General features: G+C 47.8%; 2 protein-coding genes across 3 annotated transcripts in view; both read right to left on the bottom strand.

Moving 5' to 3' along the window:
* IFFO2 (intermediate filament family orphan 2) overlaps nucleotides 1-10,855 on the bottom strand; it is a 39,339-nt gene extending 28,484 nt beyond the window's left edge. For both annotated transcript variants that reach the window (XM_074848326.1, XM_074848327.1), the window contains exon 1: nucleotides 9,879-10,855. In XM_074848326.1, the coding sequence (XP_074704427.1) occupies nucleotides 9,879-10,507 (629 nt within the window). In that variant the 5' untranslated portion in view covers nucleotides 10,508-10,855. The remainder of the gene's footprint in view (nucleotides 1-9,878) is intronic.
* A 731-nt stretch (nucleotides 10,856-11,586) lies between these two features.
* Nucleotides 11,587-22,083, bottom strand: LOC141933349 (uncharacterized). The gene is made up of 4 exons (XM_074847937.1): nucleotides 18,640-22,083; nucleotides 14,086-14,549; nucleotides 12,630-12,829; nucleotides 11,587-12,531 (listed from the first exon to the last, which is right to left on the bottom strand). The coding sequence occupies exons 2-4, from the start codon at nucleotides 14,431-14,433 to the stop codon at nucleotides 12,432-12,434; spliced, it is 648 nt and encodes a 215-aa protein (XP_074704038.1). The 5' UTR covers nucleotides 14,434-14,549; nucleotides 18,640-22,083; the 3' UTR covers nucleotides 11,587-12,431.
* Between the last annotated feature and the right edge of the window lie 550 nt (nucleotides 22,084-22,633).

Here is a 22,633-nt window from a genome sequence, read left to right as displayed (position 1 = left end):
TGCTGATGGCTCTAGAGCTGCATCGCATTGTGAATTTTACAGGAGAAAGATCAAGCAGTAATTAAAGCTTCACTGAACACTGGAGAAAGAAAAAGGCTGTGTGTTTGAAAAGAGGATGACACCTCTTTCAGGGCTGAAACAAAGCGACAGCAGATCAGTGCATCACCACCTAGTTCACAGTACTAGCAGTAAGGCCTACCTTGACATGAGGACTGCAAGGCTCCTACCGCCTCCCACGTAAAATATTAAGTAAAGAAGACGGTAAATTCCTTCCAGCCATTGAAACCTAACAGGGAAGAGTCTGACTGCATTGCATATAAATGGATAGAAGGATCTAATGCCCAAAAGGGGAAGAGAAGCTATGAAGGAAAATGGGTTTATTTGCAGATTCATCACATGCTGCCACCAGGAGCTTGCTGTCCTTCAGGGATAGTTATCACCAAATGAGCTTACTTACGTCCCATAGCCATTCTTGAAAGGATAAAATTCTGTACAGCATCTCTGCAAGTGGGACTTCATTCCCAGGGTCACTTTGTCCCTTTTAACAAGAAAAGCCGGTATCCCACTGACAACCGGCAGTTCTACACTCTGGTTAAGAATACAGATTAGTGGAAAAACATTTTCCAGGGCATTAAGGAGTTCTTAAGTGCTTTGCACGCCCTTTTTCTCCCTTTAAAGAAAAAAAAAAATATAGGGGTTTCAAAACCATACGGATGACAGAAACAGTCAAAGGTGAGGTGATTATGGTATAGTCATTTGGGAAAAAATTCAGTAGAAGACTTAGGAGCAGAATCCAGGCTAACCAGTCCTTCATCATATGGTCAATGCCTTACTAAAAAGTTTAGAGGGAGAAATAAAGAGGGGTTTTTTGTACCTGCAAGAGGGGGATTTTCTTGTAGCTGTTGTAGTGACAATAGCTTTTTGAAATATTAAATATAAATATTAAAATATTCCCATTATGATTCAGTATTAAGGCACCCATGCCACTCTACAGAATTAGGTAAAGTTACACCAATACCCAATCTTTTTAACAGATTTGACTTGTCAGGGCTTGATTTCTATGACTGAACAGACATGGGCCTGCTAAATTTAAATTCTGTTCTCTGTAACAGAGAAAGCTTCATTTTAAAAAAAAGATATAGTTCTATTTTCTTCCCTCAGAGACACGCGGACAAATTTTACCTGTAAGAATCCACAGACATAAATATATTTTCCACTGAAACCACTGATTTGGAATAAATACTGAGCCAGGATCCCTTTGATCTCTAATTCCAGAATGAGTCACTGCATAGACTAAACCCATCTCCTGTATTTAAGGGTAAAGGGGGATCCAATCCTATTACACATCATCACCTCCTTCAACATCTCTGTTCTCTGTGTTAATGAGCCATTGTAAATTAATAAGTTTTGTTGCCCACATGAAGAGGACTAAGTTAATTCCTCCCCTTCTTAGTATAGGGTCTGTGAGCTGTCATGTCTTTCAACCAATGTTGATCTCTGCTTACATACACAAAACCCCCACATATTTCAAAGCAAACAAAACTAGGTTTGTAATACAGAACTTCATCTGAAGTCTACCTGTTCACAAAAGCTTTGTCATTTCTATTCAGATTCGTGAAACCATTCAAAGATTGGGAAATCAAAACATTTGGCTTGTCACAGCACCAAGAGATTTGTGCAGTTACATGGAATTTAGGCTCAGGCTGTAATGCCAAGTTTTGCTTTCGATTGTATTTCAGTGCAAATTCAGAATAAATCCACTGAAATTAGCATCAGATTGAAGATTAAACTTGGAGCCCCTTTACTAACAGCAGCAATGCAAGCCATCCGTTTGATCACACACGGCTAAAATCCTTCTCTAAAGCAATGCACGTTGGTGGTTTCCAGACAGAAAAAGCCAAAAAAGGAACAACTGCACATTTCTCCAGGGAGAACAAGCTCCAAAATGCAGCAGTGGGCTTATTTTTGAAGCCATGACACTGAAAGCAGACGTGACTAGCTTCAGTCCTTGGAAGGGGATTCAAATTAACAATCTTTGGGGGAAGCAGGATACATCGAGTCCAGCAGAACGCTTCCAAATTGAGTCCAGTAACCATCAAGTCACGTGTAGATGAGTTACGAGTGTGGAAATGCTTGAACAAAAGCCTGAAGAAATGCATCATCTGTGATTCACTTTCACACAGTAACAATGCAACTAGTCCATGTTCTGTGTCATTAACAAGCAGGACGCATCGTTAATGGGCACAGAGCACCATTCTCTCCCAGCAGTCTTGATGCTCTTGTTATTGAAGTAGATCCAGAGGCGGAGTTGATGTCGTTTTTGCACATGGATCAACACCACTCACAGGAAATAAAACAAGATTCCCACACAGCTTACGTTTTTTAAACAAATGCTAGTAATTTCATTTTTAAAAGGCTTTTGAAACGAAGCACCTTGTTAATCCAATCATGGTAAAAAATATATGTCTCCTAGGTGCCACTTTCTGCAGCAGTGCCAGAAAAGGTCACCAAATCATCCTGATGTTCTCACAAACATCTAGCACGACCCGTCCAATCCAAGTAACACGCTAGCAGGCACTGTTATATCACCTCAGCTTTTTTCAAGCCTACCTTGGAGCAGAAAGATCTGATAAGAACTGTTTGTAGACTAGGCAACAGCCAGGGATTCTGAAACACCATACACATTACTGATTTCTTCAGCGTCAAAACCAAATCAGACCCTCCTAAATGACTCCTCCCGAATCTGCAGGCACAGGCATCTCTAGGTCATTCACCTCTAACCCTAAACCAAAGCATTTTAACAATATATTTGAAATTCAATAATCTATCCGTGTGTCCAAGCTACCACCGTACTATAGCGATCTTATTTTTGCCCCCTATTGTAAACATATAGCAAAGTGGAGGCAAGTTCCTTCACTTCAGATGCGAGGGTGGGAGGTACACGCATAGAAACTTCAGAAAAACATGACCAGGATAATACCAGCACGTGAAAGGAGGCAGAGAGCACTCATACAAAACAGAAGTGGAGACAGCAAAATACCCTACAGAAGCCAGGCATATGGTGGGGTAGAGCACAACCGAGTTTGAAAACTGGTTTAAAAGCACAGCCATGCACTATACCATTTCCCTGGGCCTTGTTCACAAAGCAACATCAGCCTTGGCCCATTTATTACCTTTTATTACCCTTTATTACTTATCAGTTCAGGGTTCTGGGAACAAGATAATTTCTAGTTCGGCGAGGTCACAACGCTGCAGATGAGCTTCAGTTAGACTAAACAGTACAGATACATACTGTTAAGTTTTTAAACTTTTTTTTAAGAGACCAAACTGGAAAAAAAAAATCTTCCTTTCTTGTACAAACAAAAAGGCTGGTCTTAAACATTAACATGGAGACTTAAACCGTAAAGAACAACATCCGGTGAATATTTCAAGCAAACTAAAAGAAAAAAAAAAAAAAGATTTAGTCACAGAAGAGAATACGCAGGAAGCCAACATAAGACCTGGCAGAGCATCACCACAAAACCTTAACCACAAAAAAGCAGCTGTTGAGCTGTACGTGGGTTCGGTGCTTTCTTTAGCTACAAGCCCAGCACTCAAACTGCGTTACAGCAATGACAGCCTATGATTACAGATGATGAAGAGCTAGAAATAACTTGTTTCTGTGTTTGTTTTCACCTCAGCCCTAAATTGCGAGGGTCTTCAGAGATTATTTGGGTTTAAGATCAGAGGTATTTGGGGGGTTTTGCTCACAGACCTACTCAATGCTTAAGCTGTGCTCTGAAAGTCTGGGTTTTGGCCTTCAGAAAGTCCAAAGCTTCCCACCATGAGTCACAGGAGGAATCAAAAGGTAAATTCAAAATATACACAAAAAGTCCTGTGGTTCCTTTGCAACAGAGGAAGCTGCTCTTTGAAGAATACGGCACAGATCTTGGCCCAAGTTTCTCTGAAACTCTAACCACAATTTTTCTCTCCACCACATCCAATCTCGTTCACCTGCAAATTCATTATTTTAATTAGAATTCAGAGTTAATAGTTAGCCAAAGATAAAGTTCAGAATAAATAGGTAACTTGCACAGCTAAGACAGCTATTTCAAATTAGTCATAACATACCTTAGCCCTCCCTGGTTGCTCCCATTACAAGCCAGTTTAAGTAAGGCACACACACAGATTTATCTACTTAAATATTTAACAAAGTACAGCCCCAGTCCCACTGTGGAGCACTGTTAGAAAGCAGGATCAAAGGGAAATGTCCTCCTCTCCTTCCAAAACTCCCCTACACCACTACAACCCACAAGTCCCAGTTTCTAGCTGTACCACGGAAAAAAAATAAATTGGCGATTTGTTCGAGCGCTCCAGATATTCGTGTATATCGTAACTGCATGTCTTTGCAGCAGCATTTTAGCAGCAAAGATGGCATCATTTAAAGAAAAAAGGCTGACACCCAAACAAACATTATTCTTATAGTGCTTAATTTGCACAGCTCCGAGCAGTACAGCTTTCCAACCAACAATTACAAGGGGTGTGTATTTTTGTTAGATGGCCAAGTTTCTTCACGTTAAACAATTTTATCCATTCCTCACAAAGAAAACGTACGTCTTCTCAGTGCAAGTAAAAGCTATTTTCAAGAGTGAGTCTCAGGTTTCACCGAGGTGAGCATTTAACATCAAACTTCACATATTATAAGGAGTATCCAAAAATCTCTAATACCGGGCTGCATGGCTGCTTTGGAAGCGGTAAGGAACATTAAATTTCAGTGAAAAGCCACATTGAAACATAACTACCCCTTTCAAACATAAAAAGCAAAGCAGAAATACCAGAATTTAATATATATATATATGGCTTTACACAGAGACTGCATTATTGCCAGCTCTGTAACCAATTGAAACACAGAGAGAAGTCTAGCTTGCTGGTTACATTCTTCTATAGGCATAAAAAAATTATTTGTTTTTTATTGGGTCTATGCGTAACATTTGCATCTTGTTACCACTGATATTTTAGCTTTAAAAGTTTTCAGACATTCCTTCAGGGCTTATCTTAAGCACATTTTTATTAAGTTCCCTTCTCTAAAAAAACGAGATCCAGTTAGTTTTGACGCGCATTGCCTTTGACAATGATAATCTTTGTCCTTTCCAGCTGCAGCAAATTTAAGATAATCTCTTTTTCAAGTGGCCTTTATTAATCTTCCAAATGAAATACCATCCTGAGGTAAAACAATTATTTCCAGTTCAACTCTTAGTAATAGTTAAGTCTTTGCTGGAAAAGACGACTAACATCTGGCAGACTCAATATCTGCACCAATTAAGAATAATTTTGAAATCATAATATACAAATCTATTCAAGTGTTCAGACTAAAGCTCTCCACAGACAGATCAGCAGCCTTCTTGCAGCTAACAGGAAAAAAAAAAAAAAAGAAGGGAGAAGAGGGAATGACTGCAGAAGGTTTTCACCGAGTCAGCAGCCTCTCGCTGGCCACACGCAGCAGTATTTGACTGTCATCACACACGGCGATGCGCTTCAGATCTTCAAGGGAGATCTCCGTGCAGGTCTGGAAGCCGAAAGGTGAGACACCTCGCCCGAAGGAGCCGCCTCTCGCCAGGTCTGTGCGCTGCCCTCAGCATCGCTGCCCTCAGCATCGCTGCCCTCCATGTTCCACAGGCACACGCTTTGTCTGCCTTAGTCCCAAGACAGACCGTCAGCGCTTCACCCTCGACTGGCAATGGAACTTGACTAACTGGGGGGAGCACGTTTGTTTTCCCCTTCCCATAACGAAGTAGATTGAAATACCTGGGTGCACGTTTACCAACAGAAACACGGGGCACCATCTTTCATCCGAGATGCCCCATTCAGCTCGGCTGCCTGAAGCCTAAACGAAGGACCCAAAGCACGCACGTAGCAGGGACGGGCAGTTACCTAACAACAGACTGTGCCGGTTTCACATCCCCAGTCGCTCTTCAGAAAGCAGATTTTTCTTCTAAATAACTTAAACAGATCAGAGCCACCCAAAGACCCTCACGGGGCAGCAGCACAGTCACATGCCTGCAATTAAACCTGCTTATCCCCCTCATGAAGCTGGGTACCCACGGACGGAGGGATAGATAGATCCAGGATTCAAACACTGATCATTAAAAACCCACAACCGTTTAGGCTCACCTCAAAGAGGGTGAAGCAGTATGGCTGATTTTTTATTTTCTGTCTAGAAAAAAGACAAAACACTTCACCTGTATGTTTTAATTTAAAAAATTTGAAGCTTCCTCCATTTTTAGATAACTACCCCAAAAGTATTTTTTTATTGAGCTAGTTTGACTGCAAAATCCTTTTGTTAAAAGGGTAATAACAGATAAAAAGTTACAAAGGATTTGGAATCAGATCTATGGCTGAAAGCTCTTCCAAATGCTAGTACAGTTTGAAAAAAAAACCTAAAGAAAATTAATTTTAAGTTATTTTTTCCTGTAAATCTCTTCCAATTGCTAACTCCCACAGCTGAAGTCATAATCCATAGTGTAAAATCATGATCATTACTAAAAAAATATTATAAGATTAAGACAACATGTTAAATAGAAAAAGATTCAAATGTATATACCATTTGTGTGAAATAACATCATCTGGGGAGAAAAAAAAAAAAAGGCAATTTTGGTCCGAAACATCTGCTGGGCTCCTTCAGAGGAACATTTTCTCATTTGTACTTCAGATACAAACAAAAGCCTGGGTAAAATATGATCTAGGAGCTCTACTGACTGTGGACTCTAATATTTTCTAGACCTCAGAACTCCAGTTTCTTGTGTTAGGATGTTCAAGAAAAATTATTTTTGGGAATGGAACAAAGGAGTTGAACATATTTTCCTAAAATGAAGCCATTGGTAATCCCCAAAACTACACAGGCAGAATTTCATTGGAAAGAGCATCTTAGATGGTCTTCCACTATTATTTTTGAGTAGCAGGAAAGGTACCTTCAAAATAAAGGAAACAAAAGGGATTATTTCACCTCTGAATTCCACCATTGCATTTTTCAATTCACAAGTACGGCATCAATGAGTTTGTGTCTTCAACAACAAACACATCCCATATGAGCTATATTTCTTTGAAGCTGAGTATTCACTTCAGCAGTATTCACTGACTTAGCAATGTAATCACCTGCCTGGCATTCTCCTGGTAGCCAAATATTCCAAACAAGAAACGTTTGCTAGCTGTGACCTCCTTAACCAAGCAGTCATCCTGGAAAGGAAAAAAGCCTCCATTGTTTTAGGAAATAAATGTAAAGCATTGCTATCTGCTTTAAGCAGTCTTGCAGATCGAGTTGGTGGATTATCAGTCAGGTTTCAAGGCCTGACTGCTTCAAAAAAGGCTGCCATGCTCTGCTGGTTCTCGAGTTCAGCAAAAACGGTTATTTTCTCGGTGTGAAACAACAACAACAGACTATAAAAACCATTCTGGTCCACCTTGCACACAGGGTGTTTCCAGCCCAAAGCTCTCTGCAAGCTGGAGCGGTGCCACGCCGAAGGACCACCTGCCTGCGAGGGGAAGGGGCTGCCCATCCGCCTGTTTGCGAACAGGCGCAGCTTTGCAAGACCACAAGCCTGTGTTAGAAACTTGTGCGTGCGCCTAACTTTCTGCAGGCCCTACCAGCACCGCCAGGAGATGGGCACAAGGCTGATTTTCCACTTGGAGCTCATTTCCCTAAATAAAACTCGATCATCAAAAGGTTCACAGCAAGATGAGATAAACCCAACGTGCGTATTTACACACACGTATGTACACACAAACATGTCATGACAGAGAACACCTGCCCTGCAAAACCAAACAAGAACACATTGGTACCAATCTTTACAGGATTGCTGACAAACACTGCAACACCCCACTAGCTCATGATAATGAAATCGAATCGACCGACCTACTCTGACTGCAAGAATTAAATTTAAAGCAGCACAGTATTACTCCGTAAGCATGCAAGAGGGTGCTCAAGGCCACAAATGAAAAAGCCAATCTACCCCAAAAGCTCAATGTGTGATGTCCATCTGATGACTGAAGGTCACAGAACAGTGGAATAATCATTCCAATTACATAGTAACGAACACACCATAAAAGACACACTGCAGATACAATACTAGTGTGATACATATTGATACGCATTAATCAAATTTTATTTTCAAGTGTCAGGAGAAAAACTTGTTTCAAGAGCAGGAAGGGTAGTGAGAACAAGATTTGTAATTGCCTACAAAGAGGTCCCCTTCGTTTCACTGAATTTTTTTGGTTTATGCAATCCCCACGAGTGTGCAAGCAGTCACACCTGAACACAGACTCTGGGGTGACAATTTGCTGTACACACGTGAGTGAAAGCAGAATAGACAGGATCAACTGTGTATCAGTAGAAAGACTGAACCTAAATGGCCCAGAAGTCTCCTCTTCCCTAAGAGGAAAAAATAAATCACATATCCATTAAAAAGAAGAAGTATCCCCAACTTTTGGTGACATAACCCACACCCACCACACATCTTCCCTAACCAAGTGCAACTTCCTCTGAAGCACCACTACTCCCATCTCCTTGGTACCAACCATAAAAACAAAAACAATCCCGTGCCATGATGGCATCTACTAATTCTAGACTGAAAAAACGAGGCCAACATCTTTTTCCACCCAGATTCAGTAGGTGCTCCAGCCATAAAGCACAGAGCGATCAAGCACGCGAGCGTTAGGAAGATGCACTGAAAGCAGGCAGTACTTTAGTTAACAAATAGGCCAGAAATTACTACTCAAATTGATATGCCCGCCTAGAAAATCTCTCTAAACCGAGCTAATTCACAAGAGGTCTGTTATAAAAGCTGATGACTGGAGGTATGCAAAGAGCACACTGCAGTCCTGTTACCCTGGACAGAAGAAATTCAGCTACGCTTCACAGGCCACAGAGCCGGGAAATGCTGTCTGCCTCCAAAAAAAAAAAAAAAAAAAAAAAAGAAAGGATTAAATTTGTTCTGCAGAAAAAAAAAAAAACAAACAAGGCTGGGAAAGGAGGAAACGCATTTTAAGCCTAAAGATGACAAACCTCCAAACGGGAGTGCCCACGCCAGCCCCAAAGGACAAGCAGCTCCTCAGACAATGCAGGAATCTCCCTGCAGAATCCCAACTACCTTTTTTTTTTTTTCTCCTCTGGCCTCCATCTCTGTCACAGCTACGTTGGGCAGGCAAATACAGCAAACCGAAGGGATCTCTATCCATCACCAGGGCGAGAAAAACACCATTTAAAAACCCAGGGCTTCCCAAGGGGCTAAGAGAAACATCCAGATTACCAGGGTTTACAGAGGTTATCGTTAGGGATTTTTGTTTTGACTAATTCAGAGAAACATCTTGGAGTACAAACCTTCCCCTGCAGTATTTGCAACCCAAATATTGCAGCACTGAGCTAATTTCAGAGAGCTGGCACACGGAATCGACTACTGGAGTGATTAGTTCAGAAAATGAAGGCAAGCTAAATTTAGGAGTAACTATGCAATGCAATATTAATAACAGATTATTTTCTTTCTCCAAAAAGGATTTTTTTTTTTAAATTATTTTTTTAAAATCAAGCTCCTTTTAAGATCAAGGCTCTCCAGCCTCCCAGGGAAGGTCCCCACAATTTTCTGCACGCCGAGCTGAGGTGCAACCCCCCCACCCCGAGGCACAGCCTCTCCTAAACCCACGGGAGCATCCCGGGAGCATCCTCCCGGGGGGAGGGAGCCCTGGGGCGGGGAGAGACCAGTCCCCACGTCCCCAAGGATCCCCCCAGATGCTTCCTCGGCCCCGAGGAGGGACTCGCCCGTTTCCCCGCACTGCAGGAGCGGGCGGCCCGCATCCCCCGCCCGCCTCCTCCCGCAGGCTCCCGGCCCCCCCCCACCGCAGCCGCTCACTTTCTCTTATACTCATCCCGCTCCCGCTTGACTTTGGCCAGCACGTTGTAGAGGGCGCGGATCTCGGGGGTGATGGTGTCGATCTGGACCCCGACGCCGTCCGGATGGATCCAGGAGACCCCGGGCCCCTGCACCGTCTCCAACCCGCCGCCCCCGGTCCGTCGCACCTGGGTGTAGCTCCAGATGGTACCGGGCAAGCGGCTGTAGTGGGGCGGCGAGGCGAGGGGAGCGGCGGCCGGCCCGTGGCCGGGGCCCGGCGGCAGCAGCAGCGGGGGGGTCCCGCAGTCGGTCTGCACGGCCTGGTCACGGGAGAAGGTTTTGTAGCGCAGGCGGCGGTCGCGCTCGCTCTGCTGGGCCGCCAGCTGCTTCTCCAGCAGCCGGTTGCGCCGCTCCAGCTCGTGGACCTTGGCCAGGAAGCAGCGGAACCGCACGTTCAGCCCCTTCAGCAGGTGGATGTTGGAGCCCAGGTCGTTACGAAGCGCCGCCGTTACCGGCGGGCCCCCCCCAGCCGCAGCCGCCGCCGCGGGGCTGCCGGGGCCGCCGCCACCGCCGGGCCCCAGCGGGCAGGAGGCGGCCGCCGCGCCGGGGGCGAAGGCGCGGGCCATCTCCCCGAAGAGCAGCGAGTTCATCGCCCGGCGGCCGCCTCAGCCCCGGAGGGACGGTGAGGGGAGAGGGCGGGGGGCGGCCGGAAGCGGCGGTTTAACGGTCGCCGCGGCTGAGGCGGAGTGACCGCGGCGGGAGCGCGCGGGCCGCTGAGGGCCGCCGGGGCGGGCGCCGAGGAGAGAGGAGGGGAAGGGGGAAGGGGGGGAATGAGAACCGGCACCGGGACCGCCGCCGCCTCCTCACGCTCCTGCGGCTGCCGCCGCTGCCCGGGCACTGAGCGGCCGCCGGGGCGGGGCGGGCCCGGCTCCGCCTCACCGCGCCCCCGGCGCCAGCGGCCGTGGGCAGCGCGGCCGCCGAGACACGCCCCCCGCCGCCAGGCCACGCCCCTCACGCAGACCGCGCCTTCCCCATAGCCACGCCTCTTCCCGTAGCCCCGCCCCTTCCCGCAAACCACGCCCCCTCCGCCGCATGTGCGCGGCCTCCACGTGTCCCCAGCGAGGCCTCACGGGGGCGGGGGGGGGGGGGGGGGTGGTGGTGGTTGTTGTGTGTGTGTTTGTGTGTGTGTTTGTGTGATTTTGGGGGGTGACCGCGTGCCACAGCGCTCCAGCTCCCTCTGTGTGCCCCCACATTAAGAGTCTAACGTAAAATAAATGAGGAAGCGCCGCCCCACCCTGCGAAACGCTGCTCGCCCCCTTTGCAGCGCTGCTTTTGGCTCTCGGGGAGATCACCTCATCGCTAAGATTAAATTATAAGGGGTGAATTTTGTTATCCGAATGCAGATTCCTGCCTAAGTGCTAAACAACATCAATATTATAACAATTAAGTTATTAAATAAGCGTTTCCCAACTGCTGCTCCTGGACCTCTGAGCCACTCGGCAATCAAAGGATATTGTTTAATTGAATTATGTGATTACTCTGTTGCACTGCCACGGATTGGAATGATGCTTTGTGAGCAACCAAAGTACCAGCCACACTGGTGTAAAGCTGTAGTAACACTATTCGCTCAAATAGTTTTTGAAATAAAAACACGGTGCTTTACCAGGTAATATTTATATTAAACTACACGGGCAATACTTATGTCAAACGACACGGGCAGCAGCAACTCCATCAGCACCTGCCAGCCGTGCTCAGCGCTTCAAAGGGCTCTGTTAATGTGTTACAAACTGTGTTTTCCCAGCACATAACTGGGAAAAAAAAAATGTACTGGGTGGAGGTGCTTTATTAAAAGGGTGACTCAAAGAAACACCTGAAAAGATTATCCTTCACCGAGCACAAAAACGCTTTAGCCTCAGTTTATGTAGAGACTAACCTGTGTTCGTTGCTGAGGTTGCTGGAAAACACCTTTAATACCTTGATCATTAGGGCATGGCTGCAGCTGCTGATGTTGGGTACCGTCCATGCATCAAACAGACGTATTTAAAGAAAAAAATCGCAGCTCAATGGGAAATGTGTCCATAGCGTGTACCCCCCTGCAGGTTTGCAGTAATACTTACAAAATGCAAGAACGGACTAAAACTGCCAATAATAAGGTGATTATTAGGGGCAGAAGCCAACCACAGAATCACAGAATCGTCTCGGTTGGAAAAGACCTTGAAGCTCCTCCAGTCCAACCATGAACCTCACCCTGACCGTTCCCAACTCCACCAGATCCCTCAGCGCTGGGTCAACCCGACTCTTCAACCCCTCCAGGGATGGGGACTCCCCCCCTGCCCTGGGCAGCCCATTCCAACGCCCAACAACCCCTTCTGCAAAGAAATCCTTCCTAAGAGCCAGTCTGACCCTGCCCTGGCGCAGCTTGAGGCCATTCCCTCTTGTCCTATCGCTCATTACTTGGTTCAAGAGACTCATCCCCCCTCTCTGCACCCTCCTTTCAGGTAGTTGTAGAGGGCCATGAGGTCTCCCCTCAATCCAAGAGCAGGTTTCTCCCGGATCGGGGTAATTTGCCATTTTTTAGGCACACGACATCCTCGCTGGCAGATGGTGATGCTGGAAAGAGCCGGGTGATTTCAGAACCCAGCAAAAAACCGCTTGGTCAACAGCTGGGAAAATCCTGTTGGACAACAAGAGGTATTTTATTTTTTTCTCTTAAGGAAGCAGGAAAACATCAGAGGGAATGATAAACCAGCCAGTTAATTAATGCTTTTGTACCTGCCCGGTGAGACGGTGGCAGCACCCATCGCCACGGCCGTGAGCACGGATCCACCAGGGCCCCATCCAAAGGTCGTTAAATCAATGAGTTGTTTTCCTAACGGGCTTCGGCTCATCCCCAGGCTGCCTATGGTCACCACCGACACTCCGCTCTGCCGCCGGGCTTCGGTTTCATCCCCATCTTCTGAAAGTGAATCATCCTGAATGAATCGCAACAATGAATTAGGTTTAGGCTGGGAGAAATGGGGATCCCTCTTCCACCAGCACTCGTGCAACCGTGGGGCTGACCGGCTGCCACCGAGCCGCCGTGGGCCGGCCCATGGGATACCCCGCGGCGCTGGGACATTCCTGGAGGGATTCCTCCGATTCCTGCCGTGGAAAGCTTTCCGCTGCCTGCCAATTGCGGGTATAAATAATGAAGCACTGATAAGCCCTTTCCTATTTGGACAGGGAGGAAAAGAGATGGGAAGTGATGCTATTTCTGAACGCAGAAACTATCCAGCAATTAAAGACCGGTGACCACCCCTAGCGATGCTAATAATAACGCATTGCATTTATTTTTGCTCTCAGTTGCTTCACCCAAACGCGGCCTGGAGTGGGGGCTGAGGAATCTGGACCCTCAAATTTGATTTTTATACCCATTTTTACCTTCGCTCTGTTAGCACCCTTCACTCACAAACCTCAGCGACTGTTTCAGGACTGCTCTCTACACCTGCTCAGGTTTTTTCTTTATATTTATTTTCCTGGGTTTGGTTATATACATTGAGGCTTTGTTAGTCTGACGCTCATGGAAAGTTCTTGTTTCCTTGGGTCTGTCTTCCTTCCAAGTAACCATTTTTCAGCCAAACCAAACCAAACGCAGCAGCTTTGCCAGCAAAAACATACTGTGCTGAGTTACAGCGAATAGGCGATGCTCCCCCAGGCTGACGTGCATCGCCGCTGAGCTACAGCTTGTGTGTTTGAATAAATTCCCCTCTAAAACAAACAAGCTAAAATCCTTTGGTTTAACCTCCATAAAATGTCCCTGCCCAGCCCCAGAAAACACCCAACTTGATAATCTGAGCAGGACCCCTTCTTGGCTCCGACTTCCCAGCATCAGGGTGAAGCAGCATCTCTGCCAAAGCCCCCAGTTATCTCAGCATCCCTCCCTCATCCCCTTCCTATTCCCTTGGGCTGTGGTGACCACCTGAGCCTGTTCTCCACTGACCTCAGAGGTGGAAAAGGGTGATTTATTCACCCTGGACTCTGCAGTAACGAGAGGTAGCTTCTTTCTGAGGCTGCCATTTAACAACCAGCAAGCTCCAGTGGTTAAACTGGGATTAGTATCGCTCACCTGGGGCTCTTACCCTTACACTGCACTTTGCTGCCTGCCTGAATAGGGGTATTTGGGCAAACCAGGCTGCTGAAAGAAGTGGAATTTTTAACAGTGCCTCCCCCAAAATGGTTGGATTTTTACCCAGAGCCGTGTGATGGTGCATGAGCATCGGCAGGGTGATGGCGTTAGCAGCTGATGAATTGCTGCAGTGAGACTCGCCGCGTCCTGGCTGCATTTTTGGCCAGCAAAGCATTTTGTGACTCCATCCAGCCCCTTTCCCCCACATGCTCCTGTGGTTGCACCAGCATCAGGGCTGATTCTTGAGAAATCGGAGCAGAAACCACCCCTGCCTGTCCGTGCCCTGCAAGAGGCACGTGGGAAGATGGGCAAGGCAGCGCTGGCTGCCCCATGACTCCTCCGCTGACTCAGACCCCACCTAACGTGCCCGGCCGTTGCATGAAGACATGAAGACGGTGCCTCTTCGCACATCGCCGAGGTGTTGCTCGGTGGAGAAAGGGCTGGGTTAGTCACCGGGGTTATCGTTTCCAGCTGCAGAAGGGAAGCCTTTGAATCACGTCGGGAACTGCATCGGTCATCACGTCACGCTGCGGAAACAGAAAATATTTGGCAGGTTGGCTGCTGTTGAGTTACATCAGCAGTTACAAAACCAGCAATTTTTTCTCCCTGCAGGTTCCTTACTGCCTTTAAAGGAGGTCTCTCTTCCTCAAACAGTGGGTTTTTACCCCATACATTTTCTACCAGTTCTGTCACCTCATATGAAATAGGACCTGTGGCTTAAATCCAGCACCCTCTCCCGTTACAGGTCTATTCCTTTGCTCCAGTCGCTTTTTTTGAGGTAAAAATCTCATTTTGCCACATTTGGGGGTTTTGTGTGCATCAATACCACAAAAGAGTTCAGCCACAAAGAGGGATGCTGCTCACATACGGCCAAAGAGCTGCATTTGTCCTCAGCCCATCAGCAGAGAATTGGGGATGCAAAGGCTGGACCCAGGCTGACTTCTCACCTGGGCTGGGGATGATCTTCTCTATGGAGATCGTGTAAATATTATGGAAACAAAAGCTTCTGCACCAGGTTCAACCCAAAAAGGTGGGTGAACTCAGGAGACAGGGATGCAGCAAGAGATAAAGATGCTGAGAGCGACCGTGAAGCTTCCACTAACTTGGAGTGGTTGGGACATGCCGTAGTATTTCCTTGGAGACTGTGGCAATATTCCCTGCTTCCTTAGTAACCAAATATTTGCATCTGTATGGAGTATAGCAGCAAATATGCATCGATAAGCCCGAACAGGCTGCCGCAGGTGTGTTTTAGGACACAGTGATTGCTTTGGCACTTCGTGGGGGATAATTGCAGGATGCCGCATCGTTAATTTGCCCGTGCCCAAGCGCATGGTTTCAATCCCGTCGGTGCGAAGCTTTTCATTCTGCAGGTAGCAGGTAGACCCTGGCCTGATTAATTTAAATGTGGAACAACTTTCAAAGAATTTTTGTCTTTTGGGAGAAGCTATGATATGACACGATTTCTTTTGCGCCGTTTCCCCACACTTCGTAACCCGCGCTGGGCTCGGCGATGCGTTGAGCAGCATCCAAAGCTCAGAGCACAGAAGCTGGTTATTGGGATGTATTTTTAGCTCCCTATCTAAATCTCTCCTCCAGAAGCCATTAGCTGAGTATTTTCATTCCTTGTACCGTGGGGTTTTTAGCCTGACATGTTTTGCACAGCACAGGGTGAAGGGAAGCTTCCAAGTGATGGGAGCCCTGGACCACTCCAGCCCTCCCACCTCCCATCCCGAACCCGGAGGGATGCTCGTGGCGGCCGCAAGAAAACTCGGTGTCAGCGGAGTGAGTCAATGAGCCGAAGCTTTCAGAGCAGCTCCCCTGTGGATTTCCCAATGTCCTGGGGTGTTTCTGAGGGAGAGGTCCTGGGGTGGAGCACCTTGACAGCTAGACGCCCAGCTTTCAGTGGTTCCCAGCCCGTAATGCAGCCTGGTGGCCTATGGCTGGTAAATACCTTTCCACTGTGCCAGCTGATGCTGTCACCGAGCTCGTTATATCAAAACTGCTTATGGCAGGCAAAATACGGACCGAGGGAAGAGAAATATTAATGAACTAGCACTCAGGAGACATGCCTTTAATGTCTGATGTCATCATTTGGGAATTAGTTTGTTGTCATCAAATATTAGGAATAATTAAAGGATGGTCCTGGGTTTAGAACGCACTCATATTTGTTCATTAAGTAAGATTTAAAAAAACGGCCTGGGAGAAGCTGTAGGGATTAAACACCCTAAGAACGGCTCGCGGGGTGTCCCGACACGCAGATGCTCAGCCGCTCGGTGTGGCAAGAACCAGCGCGGCACAACAGATAACCAGTGACACCAGCACAACAGATAACCAGAGACACCAGTACATCACCTCATTGAAAACACCCATTAGGGGCTGAAAATGAGATTTTATCAGCCGGACACATGTTCTGCCCTGGGGCGCTGGTTTGGGCTTTCATTGCTCTCCAGGGCTGTGATTTGTGTCCAAGTCCCAGAGGGCTTCAGCCTTTGCAGGAGCATCCCCAGCCCTTTCCCACCCCCATTTCCCCATCTCGGGGTGAGCACAGCACGTACTTACCCCCGGGCCACACACCGAGGGTTACCGAGGTTCTGTTGCTGCAACGCTTGGGAAAGAACAAGCGCTAAGAGGGATTATTATTAACGCTAATTATTGGGGTTATCATCGTTATGGTAAAGATCTCTACAACTAAATGATTCGAGGCTGACAGCCCATTAATCAGTGGGTGTCCCTGGCTGCCCTGCCCTCCGCCTCCTTCCCCGAATTAAAGCATCTCCTTTATTCCTCTCCCACCTCCTCCAGCCCCTGCTGCTTCCCCACGGTGGGGAAAGACCCACAAGATGCTGGACCCAACATCGCTGGCAAGACCAGCCAAGACTAAACATGATGTTCTTGGTATTTCTATCTATTTTTTTTAAAAATCCCGGTCTCTCTTCACATTCCAAAGCTGAACTTAAATCACAAACAACAGATTTTTTGCAATTTCTGCTCAATATATGCCCTTCTCTGTATCATACACCTTTGCCAGTGGAGAGAGGCTGTAGGGAGGGCATTATCCTGCTTCCTCAGTGACATAAGACTAGTGCAAAAAAAAAAAATGAATGTATTCCTGCTGCAGAGCAGGTCGGGGTTAATCACAGCCGTCCCAAAAGCAGACCTGGGCTCTCCACATCAAAACCATTTCTCCTGCGGCTCCAGGGCCCCCCTGGACATTTGCAGGTCACTGAGGACTCGCTGGAGGGTTGCACCGGGTTTGGCTGGAGTTTGCCAGTCAGGCTCAGTTATGATTCACCTAAAAGTGGTTTATATTTTACAAGGGAAGGGAGCAGGGTGAGTCAGGCAGGGGAGTGTCGGGGTGGTGGCACATTTCCAGAAGGAAGCCCCTGCTTTTTAGGAGTGGGAAATCCATCACGAGGTGCCTGATGCTCCCGGGGTGGTATAGGAAGGGGCAGAGAGCTCTGCGGCACCCAGCTGCGCAGATTTGGCAACGGGCAACGTGTCTGATCTTCCCTGAGTCCGTGGCAATGGTGGGACAAAGGGAAAAATTGTTGCAGGGCAGGAGAGGAGGTTTGGAGAGAGGCTGTAACTCCCGCTTCAAATCTAGGACCTGTAGCAACAGAGCCTGTGTGCAGGGAATAACACTGAGCACAGGATTATCCTGCTCTAATAAAAGCTTAATAAGCACTATGAAAATAAATAAAATCTGTCAAGAGGCAGCGGCCAGACCGCTTTACACATCTCAGAGGGCTGAAAGATGCATTCCCCATCCTGGTCTCTGGGGACGCTGCCTTTTGGGGGGGCAATGCCTGGGGGCCCCTAACCTGCCAGGGGTCTCAGTGTTAAAATGCAGCACAAGGGCTTCTCCTCGACATGTCGTTTGTATGATTTTATTTTTAATTTTAACCAAAAAGCATCTCCTCCTACTGGGATGCTGCCCTTTGAGGGGAGGGGGAGAAGGATCTCTGCCAATCTCTGAGGGTTTGATAAAAGGGATGGAGCTGGCAGTTCCTCCCCAAGCTGAGCAGTTGATGTGAACGAGTGGGATCAATCCTGCCAAAAAAATCTGCAAATGGGGGTTTAATCATTATTCTTTTTCCCCCTCTTGGAAACCAGCAAGGGAGTAACTATTCCCAGAGGTTCAGGCGGTTGTGGCTGGCTTCTCCCAGCAACTTCATGTACGGGGGGGAGGGACATCCCTAAAGTGATTTTGTATTTAATTTGCCCAAGCATCTTTTCCAGCGGTCCTTGCAAGCTGCACGGCTTGTTTTTCCCCGTGCCCTCGATTCCGTACGCGTGAGTCGTGAATCATCCCTCCTTGGGGTGATAACGTGGCCAGGCTGCACCCCAGCCATGTGCAGCAAACAAGTCAAGGCCAATCTTGATTTTCTTACCTGGAATCGGGCAGGGAGCAGAAATGGGACTCAAGGGGTGGCTTCTGCATAAGCTCGCAGGGACCATGGGAGGTCTCCGGAGATGCGCTGGGAAAGCTGCTCCGTGTGCTGGCAGGGTGGCTGTTCTCCAGAGCAGCTAAAAACTTGCCTGGTTTTACTCGTGAATTTAAAGGCAATTTGGAAAGCTGGACTTGGTGCTTTTTGTACTCATTTATATATCACTTACCTGCTTGGAGGATGCCCAATTTAGTCCTTGAGCTTGATAGGGCATAAATCAGTAAGGATTCAGCCCCGAATTAAAAACAGGGCTGGCCCAAAAGACAAGGCTGAAGCAGGGAGGGAATTTTGCAGAGGATTCGCTTCATTGTCACAGGCAGATGGCAAAGCAGCGGGTGCTGCGAGGTTGTGCTCGTGGCGTGGCAGAAGCAGCTATTCCTGCGATGGAGACAGCAAGGGCCGGACTGGCGGAGCCTGGCCTCATCTTCTTGGAGGAAAAAGGCCAAAATAAGCACGTGGGACTCAGTGCGGGTTCGTGCAGGCGAGGGCCGGGGCTGGGGCAGTGTCCGTGCAGCGACTGGTGATGCTGAGAGCAAGATGGGAGAAGATGAGGTTTGCAGAGCCAGGAGCAGACGAGGGGGGACTGATAATTCAGCTAACGATGCTGCAGCAGCAAGGACAGTCCAGCCCAACGCTGTGCCCTTCAGATGAGCAACATGAGAGTCTTTTCCTGGGAATTAGCCACCTGGCATGGAGAAAAGCCTCTGTGCTTCCCAGCACCAGCAGTTCGGGCACCTCAGGAGGCATTTTGGTAAAATAAAAACATCGAACCCCGTTTCAGCAAACACATGATGCAAGGTTTTCTGCCGGGGTCAGCGCAAGCCCGGCCGTAGGAGCTGTTTTCATGTGGTTCAGCGGTCAGTGGTGCACGTCTGGTGTCTCACTTCTTTGCTGTAGGCTCCTTGAGCAACACCTCAGCATTGCCTTGGCAGAAACTGGTAATGGCTTTGTATGAAAAGGGGTTTTTTTGCTGTTTAATACCAAGGTAGCCTTTGGTACAGTGTGTGCTCACACATAGTAAAGTTCTCCAAAAACTGTGGGCAGAGGGAGAAGAGGCTTCTCGCTCTGCACTTCTGCATTGAGACTGCAACCCCGAGGTGGGATTATCCACGTACTCATTGAGGCTCCACCACGGTCTTGCTCAACACACGTGATCCGTGTGTCCTTCCCCTGCCCGAAAAAGAAGCTGCAGACGTGCGTCCAGGGAGATAAATCACTTTTCCCACAGCGGAAGAAATCCAGGGAATCTTTTATGGCATCGAAACGTCGCAGCTCACGGTGTGTTTATGCTCAGCAGCAATAATCTGATCGCTTGTTTGAAAATACTTCCAGGCAATTGCAGCAAGAGACAAAACACAGGAGAGAGGGTTGGATGGAGCTGGTGGGAAGCGACGGCAGCAGGGCAGGGAGGAGCTTCCCAGCCCGGCGGGACAGCTGGCGGAGAGCACCCAGCCGTGCAAAGCCTCCAGAAGGGCACTTGCCTGGCTTGAAAAAGGGAATTAGGAAGGGAGCAGGCAGCAGGAGAAAGGAAACCATCATGAAATGAATGAAAGAGGGGGAAGGTCAAGGGCTTCCCATCTTTCCGTGGGTTTGTTCGGGTACCGCCCACCCCATGGGGTGGTGGGATGGCAGAAGCGAGACGTGGCAGTGGCAATAAATGAATGTGGGCTCACGGGGGCCTTTTACCTGCAGCAGGTGTGAGAGCCCAGCCCAAACCAGGGCCCAGGGTAGGGCTGGGTGCTTTGTTCTCCCTGGGAAGTATCGTTCCCAAGATTAATTAATAATCAATCACCGGAGTTTGACCCAGCACGAACAGCCATCACGAGGACATCAGACCATTTCGGGGAAGTTCTTGCCCACGAAATCAGGTTCAAAGCAATCGCAGAGCTCACACTGGCTCTTGTGCATCACAAAGGATTTTTTTCTGCCAAAAAGTATCTTTTGCAAGTGAACTAATTTTTTTTGGAGAGGGGTTCTGACTATTGTTCAGCTCGTGGCTTGGTTCATCAATTTGAGTTGTTTTACCCGTTTTGAGGCATTTTCCCTCAGTCTTGCTCCTCTCTAAGTTAAGTAACACGCTTCCCCCGAGTACCTTCGCTGACTTCCCCAGCGCCAGCCCGCGGGGGATTTTGCAGCCTGGAGTGCGTCGCCTTTGTGCAGTAACTGCGAATGTTTGAGCCTCTGTGTGTGGCCTGCGTCAGCCGAAACTTTCCAAAACACTTTTCTTTTGTTCTTGTCCCTCTCTCAGTCTTCTGGGGTTGTTATTGTTAGTTTTTAGTCCCTCCCAAGCTGTTCTGCTTTACAGAAGCACTGTCATGCCGTTTCCACCTTCTTTTCAAATCTGGCTTCCCCATTAATCACCGCCCTCCTGTGCTCTGGGCAGGGAGGCACTCGATACACTGCCTTGGTTTTCCAAAATACATCTCTGGGCCTTTGCAAAACCGTCTAGAATAATCCAAATAGTTTATTGCAATTGTGCTTATACCAGTAAGGACAGTTTATGACCTCTCTTCAAGCTCCTACTTCCTCGCAGTTGTAGTGCCATGGGTGAACAAACGGCGATCGTGTTCTGCTCCCAGGAAGCTTAAGGATCTGCTGCTCCAACTGCACGGGTAGAAAAAGAATTATTTCGCTGGTAACTTTACCAGTTCCTGCAAGAGCAGAGACTGTTTTCGCAGAAGACCTGTGCCAGCATAAACGGAGCTAGACCAGGATTTGCATCAGCAAAAACCAGAGCCACGCTGAGGTTACCTGGTTGGGTAAGCTGAAGGAAGGTATGTGCAAGGTGTTTGTGACATCCTCCTGTGCCAGTGAGGCAACAGCTGTGAAGCAAAAGCTGAGGGACTGCCTGGCTGTGGCTAAAGGGGAAAAGATGTATTCTTCTGTGAGAAGACAAGTAGGTAGGCAAGGCAGCCTAGCGTTCCTCCCCAGCTTTCCAACCACATTAATAGTTCTTGTCCGGAGCTTAACCAGTCAGTCTTACACAAATGACAACGTCAAAACACGGTGGGGTTTCAGTCTTGCACCTGAACTCTTCGTATTGAGAGAAGCTTTAGAACCACAGTCCTAAAAACCTGGTTTCTTGTTTCCTGTCCACTGCTGCTTTCAGGAATCATACTGATTTGAAAGGTCCAAAAGGGGTTTTAGCATTGCCCAAGCTACTGCGCACCGGCCCTGGTAAGTGGTGCTCGTGCATCCACCCATAGGAATGTTACAGCTGCTTATTTGGAGAGAAGACTGTTAGGTTTGACTTTACAGGGCTTCTAAAATAATGTCGCTTCTCTCTTTTATGTGGTTAAAAGGCAGGTGAAGCGCAGTATCACTGTACTAAAGAACAAACTCCACACATTAGCCCCCTTCCTGTACCTTCACAAGCCAAGACAGCTTTACCCAACCGACAAAGCAGCCCACTGACATGTCCTCGAGGCCCTTGCAAGACATCAACCCCAACTTCTCGAGGTGGTTTTGCTACTCAGGACTCCTCCCCGGAACCAAATCCGACTGCCAGGAATGACAAAAGCACCCACGGAGGCGAGAAGAAAAACACTGCTCCATCACTTGCTAATTGCCAAATCATAATGGGTGCTCAACACTAACAAAAGGCATCAAATAGATTGACGAGTTATTCAGCCTCTAAAATAGTTATTATTTATGGGATGGGACTGCGTTAGGATTGCGGAAATTCAAGTTCAAACAGAGACGAGGAAGACAGGGAAAGCTTTATTAGATTCCAGCTTAACCACGTGTCAGCTGGGTTACAGGAGAGCAGAACTGGTGGTAAAGGTAAGTTACCAGCATGCACAACTGGGTGAGAAACGGCAAGGCTGTATTCAGAGCAGGGACTTGGCTTCAGGTCAGGGCATGCACACCAAAACGCAAGCTAGCGAAAGGGCAAGTGGCCGGCTCAAGAAGTGTGCAGCGTCTATTTTCCATGCATTTTGCTGAAGCGGAAGGTTTTACCAGAGAGAGAAAATAAATTCAATGTGAGTAGCATCCCTCTGCGAGGTACCGTCGCCATCAGTGCTACACGACCGGAGGCAACAACATGCGTGCTTGCTTTGAATACAGCCTCGGTGAGAGTCAAGTCAGGGAAGACCCCGTGATATGCAACATGCCTTGAAGAGGGGCAAGGCGAAGCGCCGGGGAGATGACTGCGGCTGGGA

Source organism: Strix aluco, chromosome 22 (assembly GCF_031877795.1).
Source record: "Strix aluco isolate bStrAlu1 chromosome 22, bStrAlu1.hap1, whole genome shotgun sequence".
Lineage (NCBI taxonomy): Eukaryota > Metazoa > Chordata > Aves > Strigiformes > Strigidae > Strix > Strix aluco.
Note: the sequence above shows the minus strand (reverse complement) of the source record. Positions and strands in the feature narration are given on the sequence as shown.

Bases quoted from the DNA above. Each gene is read 5' to 3' on its own strand.
- LOC141933349 (XM_074847937.1), bottom strand. From the start codon at position 14,433: ATGTGCGAAGAGGCACCGTCTTCATGTCTTCATGCAACGGCCGGGCAC. The intron at 12,830-14,085 runs GTAAAAATCCAA...CGATTCATTCAG, and splicing joins GCACCATCACACGGCTCTGG to GATGATTCACTTTCAGAAGA. The intron at 12,532-12,629 runs GTACAAAAGCAT...GTTGTCCAACAG, and splicing joins GCCACCGTCTCACCGGGCAG to GATTTTCCCAGCTGTTGACC.